Source organism: Pelophylax lessonae (genome assembly GCF_965119305.1).
Source record: "Pelophylax lessonae genome assembly, chromosome: 5".
Classification (NCBI taxonomy): Eukaryota; Metazoa; Chordata; class Amphibia; order Anura; family Ranidae; genus Pelophylax; species Pelophylax lessonae.
The window spans coordinates 15,431,319-15,447,951 of NC_138772.1; the positions used below are offsets into that span (position 1 = coordinate 15,431,319).

The following is a 16,633-nucleotide window of genomic DNA, read 5'->3' on the forward strand; positions in this document are numbered from 1 at the left end:
CTTGGCCGTCTCACACAGCCTCCTGCTGCTCAGCCCCGTGAGCCTAAGATAAACCCTCCTATAGTGTTTTCTGGTGATCGGAGCAAATTCCGTGAATTTAAAAAATCGATTGTTTTTTTTGTTAAAACCTCTAACCTACACCACTGACCAAATTAAGGTTTGTACCATCATCTCCTATTTAACGGGTGAACCCCGGGCCTGGGCAGATGCTCTCTTTGAAAAGGATGATCCACTCCTTAATTCTTATCCCTTATTTCTAGCACAATTTGCTACTTTATATGAAGACCCCAACAAGCAGAGTACCGCTGACACCCAGTTACGGGCCCTAAAACAAGGAAGGAGACCTGTTGAAGATTTTGTGGCGAATTTTAAAAGATGGTCCCCTGATTCAGGGTGGAACGACACATCTTTGCGAACGCAGTTTAGACTCGGCCTATCTGAGGCCGTTAAAGACGAGCTCGCCCGAGCGGATTTACCTGGCACTCTAGAGGGACTGATCCAGACCAGTATCAATATTGACAGACGACTACGAGAAAGAAAGGCTGAGAAGATGGGCTCACCATTTTCCAGTCCTTCTCGGATGTTGCCTGCTGACCCTACTCCTATGGAAGTAGGAATGATACGTCCACCTCTGACCCTTTCTGAACGTGCCAGGAGGAAAACCGAACATCTTTGCATGTACTGCGCATCCCCGAATCATCTGGTAAACGACTGTCCTCTTGTCCGCAGAAAAGAGGGTGAGTGTTCAAATGTCTTGCTAGGGGGACTCACAACTTCCTTTCCTAATCCTTATCTTTTTGTTCAATTAACATTGCAGTGGGACCAAACTAGGATCACCACCAAGGCTATGATTGACACAGGATCTTGTGGAAACTACATTGACATTTGTTTTGTCTCCCTTAATAAAATACCTATTGTTTCAAAACCCAAACCTGTCTCCGTTAGTTTTATTAACGGTACACCTTTATCCTCTGGTCCTATCACCAGTCAGACACAGGCACTTCTTGTAACTGCTGACGAGTCTCATGTGGAGACCACCACCTTTGATGTATTAACTTCGCCACATTTTCCAATCATTTTGGGACTTCCCTGGTTACACATACATCAACCAATCATCGATTGGAAAACAAGAACGTTAGCCTTCTCTTCTCACTATTGCGAGACGACGTGTAACCTCCCCACACATGATAGGATCCTGTCTGTACTGCCAGATGACATTATTCCTAAGTGTTATCAAGATTTATCGGAGGTTTTCCTCGAGAAAAACGCTCAAATGCTACCTCCTCACAGGGACTATGATTGTTGTATCGATCTGCTGCCTAATAGCAAGTTGCCTTACGGACATGTATATCCTCTCTCACAGGATGAACTCTCTCATCTTAAGGAGTATCTGGATGAAAACTTGGCAAAAGGATTCATCCGACCTTCTACTTCCTCCACCGCTGCTGGACTCTTCTTCGTCCGCAATAAGGACTCTAGCCTTAGGCCTATCATTGATTTCAGACAATTAAATGCCATCACAATAAAGGATCGTTATCCTTTACCTCTTATGCCCCATACACACGTGCAGATTATCTGCAGACTTTTGTCTGCAGACTTACCTTTTCTATGTAGTGCAAGGGCCTGCCGGATTGCATACAAATTGAAAGTGTTTAGGTTTGACCTCATATTATATGGTTTTGGTAAGTCTGCAGACAAAAGTCTGCAGATAATCTGCACGTGTGTATGGGGCATTATTCCTGAACTTATCGAACAGGTGTGTGGGGCTTCTTTCTTTTCAAAATTGGACCTAAAAGGGGCATACAATTTAATTCGAATCCGTAAAGGGGATGAATGGAAGACGGCATTCAGAACCAGATACGGACTGTTTGAGTACCTTGTAATGCCATTTGGGCTATGTAATGCCCCCGCAGCCTTCCAACGTTTTATAAACGAGATATTCCGAGACTTGCTTGATGTTTGTGTGGTAGTATATTTGGACGATATACTTATCTATTCTCATTCCTTACCTGAGCACATAAAACATGTGAGACTTGTGTTGTCAAGACTACTTGCACATAACTTATATGTTAAATCAAAGAAATGTCTCTTTCATAAAGAAGAGGTACTATTCCTAGGATATATTATATCTAAAAGTGGAATCAAAATGGACATGAGCAAAATATCCTGCATTCTGGATTGGCCTGTGCCAACCACTCGCAAAGCATTACAAAGGTTCCTAGGATTCTCTAATTACTATAGGAAATTCATTAAAAACTTCTCTGTGATTGTGAAACCTCTCACACAACTTACAAGCACGAAGAGACCATTTAATTAATCAAAGGAAGCAAATGGAGCATTCTCTCTGCTGAAATCAAGCTTTACTACTGCCCCCATACTATGCCATCCAGACCCATCCCTTCAATACATCTTGGAGGTAGATGCGTCTAATATGGCAGTAGGAGCAGTTCTCTCACAACGACCAACAAACACCTCACCTCTTCACCCAGTTGCTTTCATTTCAAAGTCATTAAGTAGCCCCGAGGTGAGCTACCCAGTAGGTGAGAAAGAGTTATTAGCCATAAAACTGGCATTAGAGAATTGGAGACATCTACTTGAGGGCACTCAATTGCCAATTCTGATATATACTGATCACAAAAACCTCCAATACCTTCAGACTAATAGAACTCTTTCCCACCGGCAGGTACGGTGGTCGTTATTCTTTCTGAGATTTAATTTTTTAGTAAATTACACGCCCGCAGACAAAAATAAAAAAGCGGAATGCACTCTCACGACTAGCCGAGAAAGATTCCACTGAGGTTCCCTCAGTTCCTATAATACCACTTGAACGTATTATCGGAGTCGTTCGCTCACTGAAGGAGGTGATTTTGCACAGCATAGGGTTGGATTCACCTCCACCACAACTAACTACTGACGCAGAAGGCTTCCTCTACTACAACGATAAATTATACATACCCCCTACTATGCGAACCAAGATCTTAGAATTGTCGCATGATGTACCTATGGCAGGACATATGGGTATGACTAAAACTCTCAATCTACTCACTAGGCAATTTTGGTGGCCAGACATGAAGACAACCGTAAAAAAGTTCGTTTCATCTTGTGATATCTGTGCAAGGTCTAAAATTGACAACACGAAACCATCAGGATTACTTTGTAGTTTACCGATACCCCAGGTTCCGTGGGAAGTGGTATCCTTGGATTTCATAGTGGAACTACCACCTTCCAAAGGATTCAACACCATCTTGGTATCAGTGGACCATCTGACCAAGATGGCACATTTCACCCCTATCCGAAAACTACCTTCATCCAAACAAACAGCGGAATTACTTGTGAAACATGTCTTTAAGTTACATGGTATTCCAAAAACACTGCTGTCTGACCGTGGTTCACAATTCATCTCAAAATTTTGGCTAGCTCTATGTCAGATACTGCGAATAGAGCGTAACCTTACTTCTGCCTACCACCCTCAGACCAACGGACAGACAGAGTGTCAGGAAGGTCCTGCCAGGAGACAAGTTGGCAATCGCAGGCAAGGCCCTGCCCCTTGAATTTCCCAAAGCTAATTGGCTAATTGCCAAATGTGAAAGCCCCAGCATGTGAATTGAGTGTGCTGCGCACCTGATGACAGTTAAGCATCAAGAGGCCTATTTAAGCTAGATCTGCTCCCAGGATCAGTGCTGTCTCGTCTACAGCGTTCCGTGCCAGTCCTGCTTCCTGTTACCTGTGTTGCTCCTGAGATCTTGACCCGGCTTGCCTTTGACTACTCCAGTTCTCTGCCTGCACCGATCCCGGCTTGTCCTTTGACCATTCTCCAGTCTCTCCACTTGTACCTGATCTGATCTCTCTGTGTATGACCCGGCTTGTCTGACTCTGCTTACCTTCCAGTATACCTCGAGGCTCCCTAGCTGCTGCATTGATCCAACTACTCCCAGGACACCTGCCTCCATCTGGAACTCTACGCTACCAGCAGTCCTGCAGCCTGCACGTCCACCGGCACTCGTGCGACTCTGCACTCTGCGCTTCCTGTTTACTCTATCAGGGGCTCTGAGTCAGAGGTGTAAGAGAGGCCTTCCTCCGCACATTCAGGCTCTACCTACCAGGTACGTGACAGTACGAGACAGCCATGTCTGAGCCTGAGCGAGGAACCTCTCCCCTGGATGAATTATGCCTACACCTGGCCGGCCTCACACAGGCCGTCAAGAGCCTGCAGGAAGGTTATACACGGTTGGAGGAACGTGTTCAGACGCTGTCAACACCATCCACAGCTTCTAATGCTGCGTCCTCACCTTCTGCTGGGAACCCTGCACCATCCACAGTTGTGATGCTTCCCCCGGAGCCCAGAGTACCTACCCCCGAAAGATTCTCGGGTGATCGCAGCAAGTTCAGGGCTTTCTGCACCGCTTGCGAACTTTATTTTGCCTTACAGCCCCGCACCTTCTCTTTGGAGACCACGAAAGTTGGGTTTGTCATCTCCCTGCTGCAGGGGGAACCCCAAGCATGGGCTCATCGTCTTCTAGAGCAGAAAGCCTCTTCACTGGACACCCTGTCCTCTTTCTTCAGCGACATGGCCCAGATCTATGAAGACCCTCAGCGAAATACCACTGCAGAAGCCGCACTCCATTCCCTCCAGCAAGGCCACAGAGCGGTCGAGGACTATGTTTCCGATTTCAGGCGTTGGAGTACAGACACAAATTGGAATGATGCGGCACTCCGCTACCAGTTCCGCATGGGCCTTTCAGAAGCCCTAAAGGATGAGCTAGCCAGAGTTGGGGTCCCACACTCGCTGGACGATCTCATAAAGTTATCCATCCAGATTGATCGGAGATTGAGAGAACGCAGGGCAGAGAGATCTGCCGGACCATATCGTCCTGTGTGGATGTTGCCTCGTGTAGCTAACTCACCAGGCCCAGCTTCTTTTGAACCCTCAGCACTTGCTCAGGATGTGCCTGAACCCATGCAGCTTGGCCTACTCCGTCCTTCGCTTACCAACGAGGAACGACAACGCAGGCGACAGAACAATCTGTGCCTTTACTGCGGGGAACCAGGCCACTATGTGAGAAATTGCCCAGCCAAACTCCGTAAGTGGTTGTCTATCTCTTCTCCCAAGTCCCCAGCCCTGCCAAACGGTTCTTCTCATCTGGTTCTCTCTCTTCTGTTATAGCTTCCAGGAGGAACTATTCAAGTACCGGCTATAATTGATTCCGGGGCCTGCAGCTGCTTCATAGACTTATCCTTTGCCGCTGTACACCGGATACCCTTACAGTCCAAGGCCCGGAAGCTTTCTGTTCATCTGGCAGATGGGTCCACCATCAAATCTGGACTTGTTTCTCAAGAGACCAGCCCTTTACCTGTCACCACCACTTACAACCACCAGGAACTCTTACGTTTGGATGTCATAGCCTCACCTTTGTTCCCAATTATCCTTGGCATGCCTTGGCTGCAGGCACACAACCCTCACATTGATTGGGTTACACAGGAGATCCAGTTCAAATCACCCTACTGCAAACAACATTGCATGCCAGGACCACCATGTTCCCCATCAGCCTTGTTATATATGGATACAGACCCTGAGGTTTGCAAATCTGTCCCTACCACGTACCTGGACTTTTCAGACGTTTTCAGTAAAAAAGGAGCAGAAACTCTCCCCCCTCATAGATCCTATGATTGCCCCATTGAGCTACTCCCAGGGGCCGAGGTGCCTTTTGGACGAATCTTCCCCTTATCTGAACTGGAACTCGTAGCTCTCAAGGACTACATTGATGAGAGCCTAAAGAAAGGGTTCATTCGCCCATCAACCTCTCCAGCTGGAGCAGGCATCTTTTTTGTGGAAAAAAAGGATCATTCTCTCCGACCTTGTGTCGACTATCGTGAACTTAACAAAGTCACGGTCAAGAACAGGTACCCCCTACCTTTGGTACCCGAACTTTTTCAAAGACTCAGGTCAGCCACAATCTTTACAAAGCTGGATCTCCGAGGGGCATACAATCTGGTCCGCATACGAGCTGGGGATGAGTGGAAGACGGCATTTCGTACCCGATTCGGACATTTTGAGTACCTGGTGATGCCTTTTGGCCTATGTAATGCCCCTGCCACATTCCAGCATTTTGTCAATGACATTTTTAGGGACTTTCTGGATCTCTTTGTCATCGTCTACTTGGACGATATTTTGATCTTTTCCCCTTCTTTAGAAATTCACCAAGGACACGTAAGGAAGGTGCTGACCCGCCTTCGACAACATGGCCTGTACGCCAAACCAGAGAAATGTGAGTTCGAGCGCCAAAGCATCCAGTTCCTGGGACTAATAATCTCCACAGAGGGTATAAAGATGGATCCTCAAAAGGTCACAGCCATTCTGGATTGGCCAGCTCCCACAGATAAGAAGGGAGTACAACGCTTTGTAGGATTCGCAAACTTCTACAGAAAATTCATAAAGGGGTTCTCGGCCATCATTTCTCCCATCACACAGTTGACCAAGCATAGCAATCGGTTTTCCTGGACTCCCGAAGCCCAATCCGCTTTCGAGACTCTTAAGCAACTGTTCACATCTGCACCTATTCTTAAACATCCCGATCCAACCTTACCATACGTGTTGGAGGTTGACGCATCAGAAACGGCAGTAGGAGCAGTACTCTATCAACGCCGGGGAGCCAAAGCCCTTCTGCACCCAGTTGCATTCTTTTCTCGTAAACTGTCATCGGCAGAAAAGAATTATGACGTAGGGGACCGTGAACTTCTTGCAATAAAGGCTGCACTAGAGGAATGGAGATATCTCTTGGAAGGGGCAGCTCACCCCATACTAATTTTTACAGACCATAAAAATCTTGAATACTTGAGGACAGCAAAACGTCTGAGACCACGTCAAGCCCGGTGGGCATTGTTCTTTTCAAGATTTTCCTTCCACATAACCTTCAGGCCTGGGTCGAAGAATACTAAACCCGACGCTCTTTCCCGCATGTTTGGTGAACCTGAGGAAATAGAGCTTCCTGACACCATTCTTTCCTCTGGAAACTTTCTCTTATTGCAAGAGGACATCTTCTCCCAAATCAGGCAAGCTTCGGTAGGAGTCTCCGCTTCTTCCGAAACACCCTTGCAAGTAAGGAATGGACTTTTATGGCATCAAGACAAAATCAGAAGAAGTACGTGTCCCTGTCTTAAGCTTATGCCACGACCACGCATTAGCAGGTCACTTTGGAGCTAGTAAGACAATTGAGCTGGTCCAGCGTACCTTCTGGTGGCCTCATCTGGATAAGGACTGCAGAAAGTATGTGGAGACATGCAACACTTGTGCCCGAAACAAGGGTAACAGGACCAAAGCATGGGGTCTGCTTCAACCACTGCCAATCCCGGACAGACCATGGAGAATGATCTCAATGGATTTCATCGTGGAACTCCCTCCTTCAGAAGGGTACACAACCATTTATGTAGTCGTTGATCGGCTGTCCAAAATGGCACATTTTCTTCCTATGAAAGGCACACCATCTGCTCTAGAGACAGCACGGATTTTTATCAAGGAGATAGTGAGGCTCCATGGAATCCCAGCTAACATTGTATCTGATCGAGGGGTTCAATTCACCTCAAGGTTTTGGAAAGCCCTCTCAAGAACCCTGGAAATTGACCTATCCTTCTCTTCGGCCTATCACCCCCAAACTAATGGCCAGACGGAAAGGACCAACCAAACCCTGGAGCAATACCTGCGCTGCTTTTCTTCCTTTTCCCAAGATGACTGGATATCATTACTTCCTCTAGCTGAATTTGCCTACAACAATTCCAACCACTCTGCTACCAAACAATCCCCATTCTTTGCCAACTATGGCTTCCACCCATCCTTCCTACCCAGCACTATCCCGGAAAGCTCTGTGCCAGCTGTGCTAGAAACCGTAACCTTCCTGGAAACCAACAACAAGCTACTACAGGAAACAATAGCCAAGGCACAGGAGTACAACAAAAGAATGTTTGATAGGAAAAAGCGTGGCGAATTAATTCTGGAACCTGGCGATCAAGTGTGGTTATCCACCACCAACTTAAAATTAGCATGTCCATCAAGGAAACTGGGACCTAAGTTTGTGGGGCCATTCCCTGTAAAGAGAAGGATCAATAATGTGGCTTACGAATTGGAATTACCAGCCTCCTTTAGGATCCACCCGGTCTTTCATGTGACCCTTCTGAAACCTGCCTCTCCCAACCCCTTCCCGGAACGAAACTCTGGCCCACCCGAGCCAACAATAGTAGGGGGAGAAGAGGAATATGAAATTGAGGCAATTATGGACTGCAGGAAAAGAGGTAACCAAATCCAGTTCCTGATAAAATGGAAGGGATATGGCCCTGAGGACAATTCTTGGGAACCCGAAAATAACATCCACGCCAGAAGACTCCTTCAGACGTTTAAACGGTCCCATCCGGAAAAGATGGCCCAGTTGGGCATCCGGAGGCTGCCCATTGGGAGGGGGCCATGTCAGGAAGGTCCTGCCAGGAGACAAGTTGGCAATCGCAGGCAAGGCCCTGCCCCTTGAATTTCCCAAAGCTAATTGGCTAATTGCCAAATGTGAAAGCCCCAGCATGTGAATTGAGTGTGCTGCGCACCTGATGACAGTTAAGCATCAAGAGGCCTATTTAAGCTAGATCTGCTCCCAGGATCAGTGCTGTCTCGTCTACAGCGTTCCGTGCCAGTCCTGCTTCCTGTTACCTGTGTTGCTCCTGAGATCTTGACCCGGCTTGCCTTTGACTACTCCAGTTCTCTGCCTGCACCGATCCCGGCTTGTCCTTTGACCATTCTCCAGTCTCTCCACTTGTACCTGATCTGATCTCTCTGTGTATGACCCGGCTTGTCTGACTCTGCTTACCTTCCAGTATACCTCGAGGCTCCCTAGCTGCTGCATTGATCCAACTACTCCCAGGACACCTGCCTCCGTCTGGAACTCTACGCTACCAGCAGTCCTGCAGCCTGCACGTCCACCGGCACTCGTGCGACTCTGCACTCTGCGCTTCCTGTTTACTCTATCAGGGGCTCTGAGTCAGAGGTGTAAGAGAGGCCTTCCTCCGCACATTCAGGCTCTACCTACCAGGTACGTGACAAAGAGAGAGTTAACCAGTGCATTGAACAGTACCTGCGTTGCTATACTTCGTATCTACAGGACGATTGGGCAGATCTCCTCCCACTGGCGGAATTCGCCTATAACAACGCTACTCATAGCACTACTAAGCAAAGTCCGTTTTACCTGAATTATGGGTTTCATCCCACACTCCTTCCTCCACGTATCTTACCATCAAGTAATCCAGTAGCATCTGATTATCTTGCCCACATAAAGGATTCTCTGGGATTACTCAACAATACCATATCTCATGCTCATAGCCAACAAAAAAAATACTACGACCTCCGTAGGAAACCCTCTCCCCAATATGCCATTGGGGATCTTGTTTGGCTTTCTACAAAAAATCTGAGACTAAAAATCCCTAGTAAAAAACTTGGACCTCTATTTCTGGGACCTTTTCCAATAGAGAAGCGTATTGGAAAAGCTGCAGTACAACTCACATTGCCAGTAGACCTCAAGATACATCCTGTCTTCCATGTGTCTCTACTGAAGCCCCATGTTCCTAACCAAGGAATAAGGCCTACTATATCACCTCCACCTCCTGTACAAGTGGAGGGTGGAGAAGAATTTGAGATAAAAGAAATTTTGGATTCCCGTTTCAATAGAAGAAGACTCCAGTATCTTGTACGATGGAAGAATTATGGGCCCCAAGATGACACCTGGCTGGATACCTCCGATATCCATGCCCCTAGACTGATTCGCAATTTCCACTCGAAATATCCGGAAAAACCAGTTCTAGAGGCCTTCCGGAGCCGGCCTTAAGGGGGGGTACTGTAATGTTCCGGTACCTATGGTACCCTTGTTCCTATATTTCTCCTCTCTTTGCGTCCCATCTTGTATATACAAAGGACGCATACACCTTTAAGACCGGATGACATCACTGCCGAGCTCATCTCACTCATCGCTCGTTCAAACCCACATGTTCATCGCACCTACGCCTGAGAAGTCGGAGCTGCTGACATACCTTCCTTGCTGAACTAAAGCCGGAAACCTCGCTGGTGATCCGTATCCCGCTACGGGATCACCCCTCTCCAATGGACATTGTATTTCCTAACCTATCTAAGTGATAAGTACCCCGCAGGGGATTCTTACTAACCAATCTCCTACTGTCATCTACTGCAATTACCAAGACTATCTGTATCTATCTATTCACTATCATCTGCATAAGACTGTTAGCTCTTGGGACTACCTTGAACTATCCTTGCACTAGGTTACTCTGTCTAAAGTATACTCCATCTGTGTCCTCTTACCATCTGCACTATACTTGACATCAGAACCTATCTGCTTACCATCACCTGCAACTCTCCTATACTACTTCTAGTGCTCACCATACAATAGCCTGTCTCTCATCTATATATCCTCATATACTCTATCCCTCCATTAAACATCTATTAATATATATATAGTATATAACAGGCTGTACACGGTGATGAAGTCCTGAGAGTTGGATATGTTGTTCAACAGATTCTCTACAAGGCTACTGAGTGTAATAATTCTGCAGCTGTAAATCCATCCGCAAACAAAAACGCATGAACGTTACAGTGCCATGGAGAGGTCTTGCAGCTTATACATGCGTTTGCAAATGTGTGTTAACTAAACCCCTGTTTTTAACCTATTTTGTTAGACAGGTTTATTTGGTTTGTTAGCAGACTGGTGGGTAAGTAAATCAAACTAAGGACAGGCTGGTTTCCACACACCTTCTTTAATCCCCCTTGCTCTTCAGTTCTGTTATATACAGGGATGGAGACGCTTAGCAGTGCTTGCCGGTGTCTCATCTAAAGTCCCAAAACTGCCCATTTTTTGTATGTTATCAGGGATGGAGATGCTTGCTTTACAGGCTGGTGTCTCATTCAAAGTCCCCTTGTGCCTTTACCATCCATACTAAAGGGATGGGGGTGTGTGTTTCACAGCTGATCACTGTTTAGTTTGCACCCTGTGGCTATTACACAGCCATTCGTTTTTCATTACCAGTCATGGATGGGAGCAGGTTGGAGGAGGATTGGGCCAGCTCCAAGCCCACCTGTTTCCCATCCATCCTTCAGCATTCATGTGCTTCCATTGTGGAGACACTCAGGTTGAGTAGTGTTAGGACTGCAAGATACACAGGGTGCCTTGTTGTTGGCCTTGCAGCTTATACATGCGTTTGCAAATGTGTGTTAACTAAACCCCTGTTTTTAACCTATTTTGTTAGACAGGTTTATTTGGTTTGTTAGCAGGCTGGTGGGTAAGTACATTAAACTAAGGACCGGCTGGTTTCCACACACCTTCTTTAATCCCCCTTGCTCTTCAGTTTTGTTACTCCATTAAAGACAAGCTGGAAACCATAGGGCAGGAGAAGAATGGAGAGCGCCAGGCCAGCATGTCCAGAGATTTTAGGGTGCCAGGGGAGACCCTGCAGGGGTGGCTGAAGGACGAGCAGAAGCTCCGGTGGTTCCTGGCCCGGCTGGGCTGCAACATTGGCACACAGAGGAAGAAGATACACCTAGGCAACAATGAAGAGATCGACAGAGACATCAACCTCTCTGGGCCCGTCATCCAGGCACAGGCCAAGACCTTCACCAGAGGAATGCACTTTCAAAGCCATGGCTGGTTTTGGCGTTGGCAGAAGAGGCACAATATCACTAGTCAGCGCATCTACAGTGAAATGGAGGCCAAGGACATTGAGGTTGCTCCGGTTATGGTGTTTTCAGAGGCACCCAAAGCTCCAACCTGTAACTAAGGCTATCTAGATGATCAAATATACAACGCCAACATGGCTGGACTTTACTGGAAAATTCTTCCAGACCAAACCCTCCAGATGGAAGTCACCAAGCAGGCAAATGGGTACAGAAAAGTGAAGGACTATGTGGCCATTCTCTTGGCAGTCAACCTCACCAGCAGTGTTGCTAACCGTCAGTATTTTTACTGCAGTCAGTAAAAAACAGGCAATTTTCTCCTGCCAGTAAATGCTAGTGACAGGAAAAGGTTGCCAGTAAAAAATATGGCTGTAACGCTTGGCTTGGAACTACGCATGTGCAGTTCCGGTCCAAATATGGCAGAAACCATCTGAGCGCCTGCTACAGTGTGTTCAGGTAGTGCTGGTGGGGGCGGGTCTGGCAGAGGCGGTGCCTGAGCATGTCTCGTGATGTCATGGTGCAAGGGAGCTGAGCAGAGCAGCCGAAGCCTTTTGTGCAGGTCTGCGGGACGGAAGCAAGGCAAGTCGGGAGCGGGCTGTCAGTGCTGTTTGGACTGGAGTGGAGCCACCTGACGTGGAGAGAGACTGTCACTGTGACTCAATTTCATATGCGTGTGCCTGCCCATTCGATTGTCTTGCCCTCTTGAGTCCTGTCCCTGAGCTACTTACTTACTATATCAAAAATAAAATAAGAAATATGTTTTTTGCCTCATTATCCACCTTAAATCACATTGCTAATTGCATATTGTACTTGTTTGTTGCCTTTATACTGAAATTTGCACTTAAAACTGTAATTTTGTAACTTTTGGAAATGCCAGTAAAAACTTTGCTGTGCCAGTAAATTTTGAGTGTCGTGTCAATACATTTCAATCTGGTAGGTTGGCAACACTGCTCACTGGCAACCACAAGCTGAGACTTTTGGTGGCTGGGAATCTCCAAGATCTATGAAGTTTTCATCACCATAATCAGGACAAGTTCCCTGTGACCTACAAGTACAACAAACATGCCTGGGTCACCCAAGAACTGCTAAGAGACTGTTTTTTTGAGGAATTCATTCCTGGTGTCAAATGTTATTTGGAAAGATATAGTAGGGGATATTCTGGTGCCTCAGGCCAGGGGGGGTGGGACTTTACGGGCAAGCCACGTCACCGACATTAGAAGCCAGAGTACGTGCGGCGCCGAATGCGCATGCGCGAAGGGCTTTATAAGGCCGTGGGACCGGCGTCTCTCCTCACTTCCCTCGCTGAGAGGGAACAGGAAGGGCAGAAACTGCGCTGCCTGGAAAATCATCCTTGCTCACTGCAAACCTCATGCAAAAAGTAAGTTTTATGTGGACCCACCATCCACTAATGTTTCTTGAAGTCACAACTAAACATTTGCACACCTAGTAAATAAATCACCTAAATGACTACAAATACTTATATGGCTATTTTACCTACACCCCAGAAACATCCAGTACAAGGGGAAGCAATTGGAAGAATTTTCCACCACCTTGGAACTGACATGTGACTGCGACAACTTGTTTGCAGCACCAGTTGTAAGTCTAATATTGATTTATGTATACTTTCTATCAAAGATCCCTTGATCAATTTCAACACACATCTCCATTACCCATAACCTATATATATACCATTTCAGGCCGCAATCACTCCGATTCCTGCTGCGATTATATAAGGACTTAACCACTTGCCTACTGTGCACTTAAACCCCCTTCCCATCCAGGCCAATTTTCAGCTTTCAGTGCTCTCACACTTTGAATGACAATTGCGCGGTCATGCTACACTGTACCCATATGAAATTTTTATCATTTTTTTCACACAAATAGAGCTTTCTTTTGGTGGTATTTAATCATCTCTGGGTTTTTTATTTTTTACAAAAAAAAAGAATAAACAGAAAATTTTGAAAAAAAAAAAAGTTTTTCTTATTTTCTGCGAGTAAATTTTGAAAATAATTTTTTCTCCTTCACTGATGTGCGCTGATGAGGCGGCACTGATGGGTACTGATAGGCTGCACTGATGGGCACTGATGAGGTGGCACTTATGAGGAGGTACTAATATGCCGCACTGATAGGCGGCACTGATAGGCGGCACTGCTGGGCACTGAGGAGGTGGCACTGCTGGGCACTGAGGGGCGGCACTGACGGGCGGCACTGATGGGCACTGGCGGATGGCACTGATGGACACTGACGGGTGGCACTGCTGAGCACTGATGGGCGGCACTGATGGGCAGCACCATCAGTGCCCACACTCAGTGCCCATAGTGCTGCCAGTCAGTGCTCATCAGTGCCTAGATGAGCAGGCACTGATGGGCACTGACTGGCAGCACTATGGGCACTGATTGTGGGCATTGATGGGGGGCACTGATGGCGGGCACTGTGGGCACTGATGGGGGGGCAATTTGTGTATTTTTTTTACCTTTAGTAATCAGGGCACTGGTGATCAGTGCCCTGATTACATTGCTGTGTGTCCCCGGCGCTGTGAGGCTCCCCCTCCTTCCTCACACTGCAGGCTCTGTGTGAGGAAGGAGCGCCGGCGATGAGAGATGATCTCATATGTTTACATATGAGATCATCTCTCATTGGACGGCTTGATCATGTGGTGAATGGCCGCTGTGATTGGCCATTCACCACGATCTGTGATCGGCTGTGTCCAAGGGACACGGCCGACACAGATTCTCCCCGATGCGCGCTCGCGGGAGCGCGGGGAGAGTCTTTCTGGGAGGCCGTATAAAAACGGCCTCCCGAAAATTCAAGTCCGCGCTGCAGCCATATATAGGCTGTAGCGCGGATGGCAGGTAGTTAAGGAAGGTTGCAGAAAAGAGGCTAAACTGTGTATGTACAATTTATATACTATTGTCACTTTTTGTGACTCAACTCTGTATATACTCCTAATAACTGATCTGTTATTGTTGTAAATTACAGACTGGGTGACAAAATCTTTGAAAAGGGCTCCAACAATAGCCGAAACGCGTCAGATTCTTGGATGACCTCTGTGAATAATTTTTCCTAAACCATCTGCAGGAAATACAGAGACAACATCCATATTTATGTCACCATACCCACACTTGTCACAGATTCACATGAATCTCCTTTCTACCCTTGGGCTCTCAACTCAAGCACGTATTTAACACTTTTTTATGTATTTCTTTGATTTATGTATACTCGATGTTAAATAAATCCAATTGTTTTTACACAATTGTTATATATCATCACTTGCCCGTAAAGTCCCACCCCCCCCCTGGCCTGAGGCACCAGAATATCCCCTACTATAGGTACAGGGACGGAGGCAAAACCCTCTACTATCATAAGCTTTCTCAAGATCAAAAACCCACCCCATTTGGAAAGATATTACCTCCAACAGAAAGCTGTTTTGCTTGTTAACCTCCCTGGTGGTCTGATTATGTCCAGATTTCTGTGCTAAAAGTGGTACATTGTTTTGCATAGAAATCTGTTCTTTTACATGTTAAAACTCACCTTCCCCTGCGTTCCCCCACCATCCTCCCCTGCCGTGTGCTCGGCTGATGCTGGTGTTCTATCAGATTTCCCTACCCTGTCAGATTTCCCTACCTACGTCATTTCCGGTCTAGATCAGCTGTGGATTCGTCATGCAGCAGCTTGTAGCCGCGTCACACGTCCTATTGGGCATGCGATCGGACAATCCGATCTCCATGCCTCACACTGCACCGACCCGACAATGAGACAGTGGGCGTGCGCATGTGGGTAGGGAATAGGATTGTCCCATTGTCGGCTCGGTGCAGTGTGTGCCATGGAGATCGGATGTATGTTTGTATTAAGAGATGCTGCTGCCCGATCCGTTGGTGCACATGCGCAGTAGGACTTTGCCTCACCCCTTACGATGTTATCAAAATTCCCTACCTATTCCGCACATGGGACGTTTGAAGCGGCTACAGCTGGTGCATGATGAGCCTGCACAGGAAATGACGTAGGTAGGGAAATCTGGTGAGGTAGGGTTTTCTGATAGAACACCGGCACCTGTCTTCCGGTTCCCATCCCTGCAAGCGTTGCGACGCAGGGGGGGGTGGAACCGGCGGCAAATTCAAAAATGTAAATCCACCAAATGAGATGATAGAAAGCTGTGATGGGATTACACTGTATCATCCCATCTCACCACAGGATTTCACCTGGTGACTTTTCCAGTGCCCTGCCTGTGCTTTTCCAGTAATTTGTGCCTGGAAAATAGAGAACGACCATGGCGTCCAAAAAGCATTCTTTTTGCGTAAAAGCGATTTTAGACGAACTGGAAAACAGCGACAGCGAAACTGAGTTACTTGAAGAACGGAGCGATAGCTACATATTTTTTACAAAAAATATGTAGCGGTAAACAAATTGGCCTAAAACGTTAAAAAATTTTGATTTGTAAATTGTTTGGGGGGAATGTTATATATCAGAATGTGGAAAATATTGTTTTTTTTTTTCAAAAATTAAAAATCGCACAGGTGATCAAATACCCCCCAAAATAAAGCTCTGTTTGTGGGGGAAAAAAGGACGTAAATTTCATTTGGGTACAGCGTCGCACGACTGCGCTATAAACAAAAAAAGAGCGACAATTTTGAAAAAAAAAAAAAAACAATATTTTTCACATTTTGATATACAACATTCCCGAAAATTTTTTTTAAAAATCTAAATTTTTTAACATTTTAGGCCAATTCGTTTTCTGCTACATATTTTTGGTAAAAGAAATTGCAATACAGGTAAGTGTATTTTGAATTGGTTTGCGCAAAAGTTATTGCATTTACTAACTACGGGAAAGATTTACTGTATGTCAGTTTTATTGTTTTTTTTTTTTTTACTAGTAATGGCGGCGATCTGCGATTTTTTGCAGGACTGCGACATTGCGGCGGACAGATC

At 46.4% G+C, this 16,633-nt stretch overlaps 1 protein-coding gene across 1 annotated transcript; it reads left to right on the forward strand.

Moving 5' to 3' along the window:
• Window positions 1–6,239: 6,239 nt before the first annotated feature.
• On the forward strand, window positions 6,240–14,751 carry TIGD5 (tigger transposable element derived 5; the record flags this gene model as incomplete). Its single annotated transcript, XM_082257609.1, is given in 5 exon segments — window positions 6,240–6,266; window positions 11,383–11,808; window positions 11,812–11,987; window positions 12,717–12,853; window positions 14,687–14,751. Coding segments are annotated over 5 exon segments (831 nt in total).
• Window positions 14,752–16,633: the final 1,882 nt, after the last annotated feature.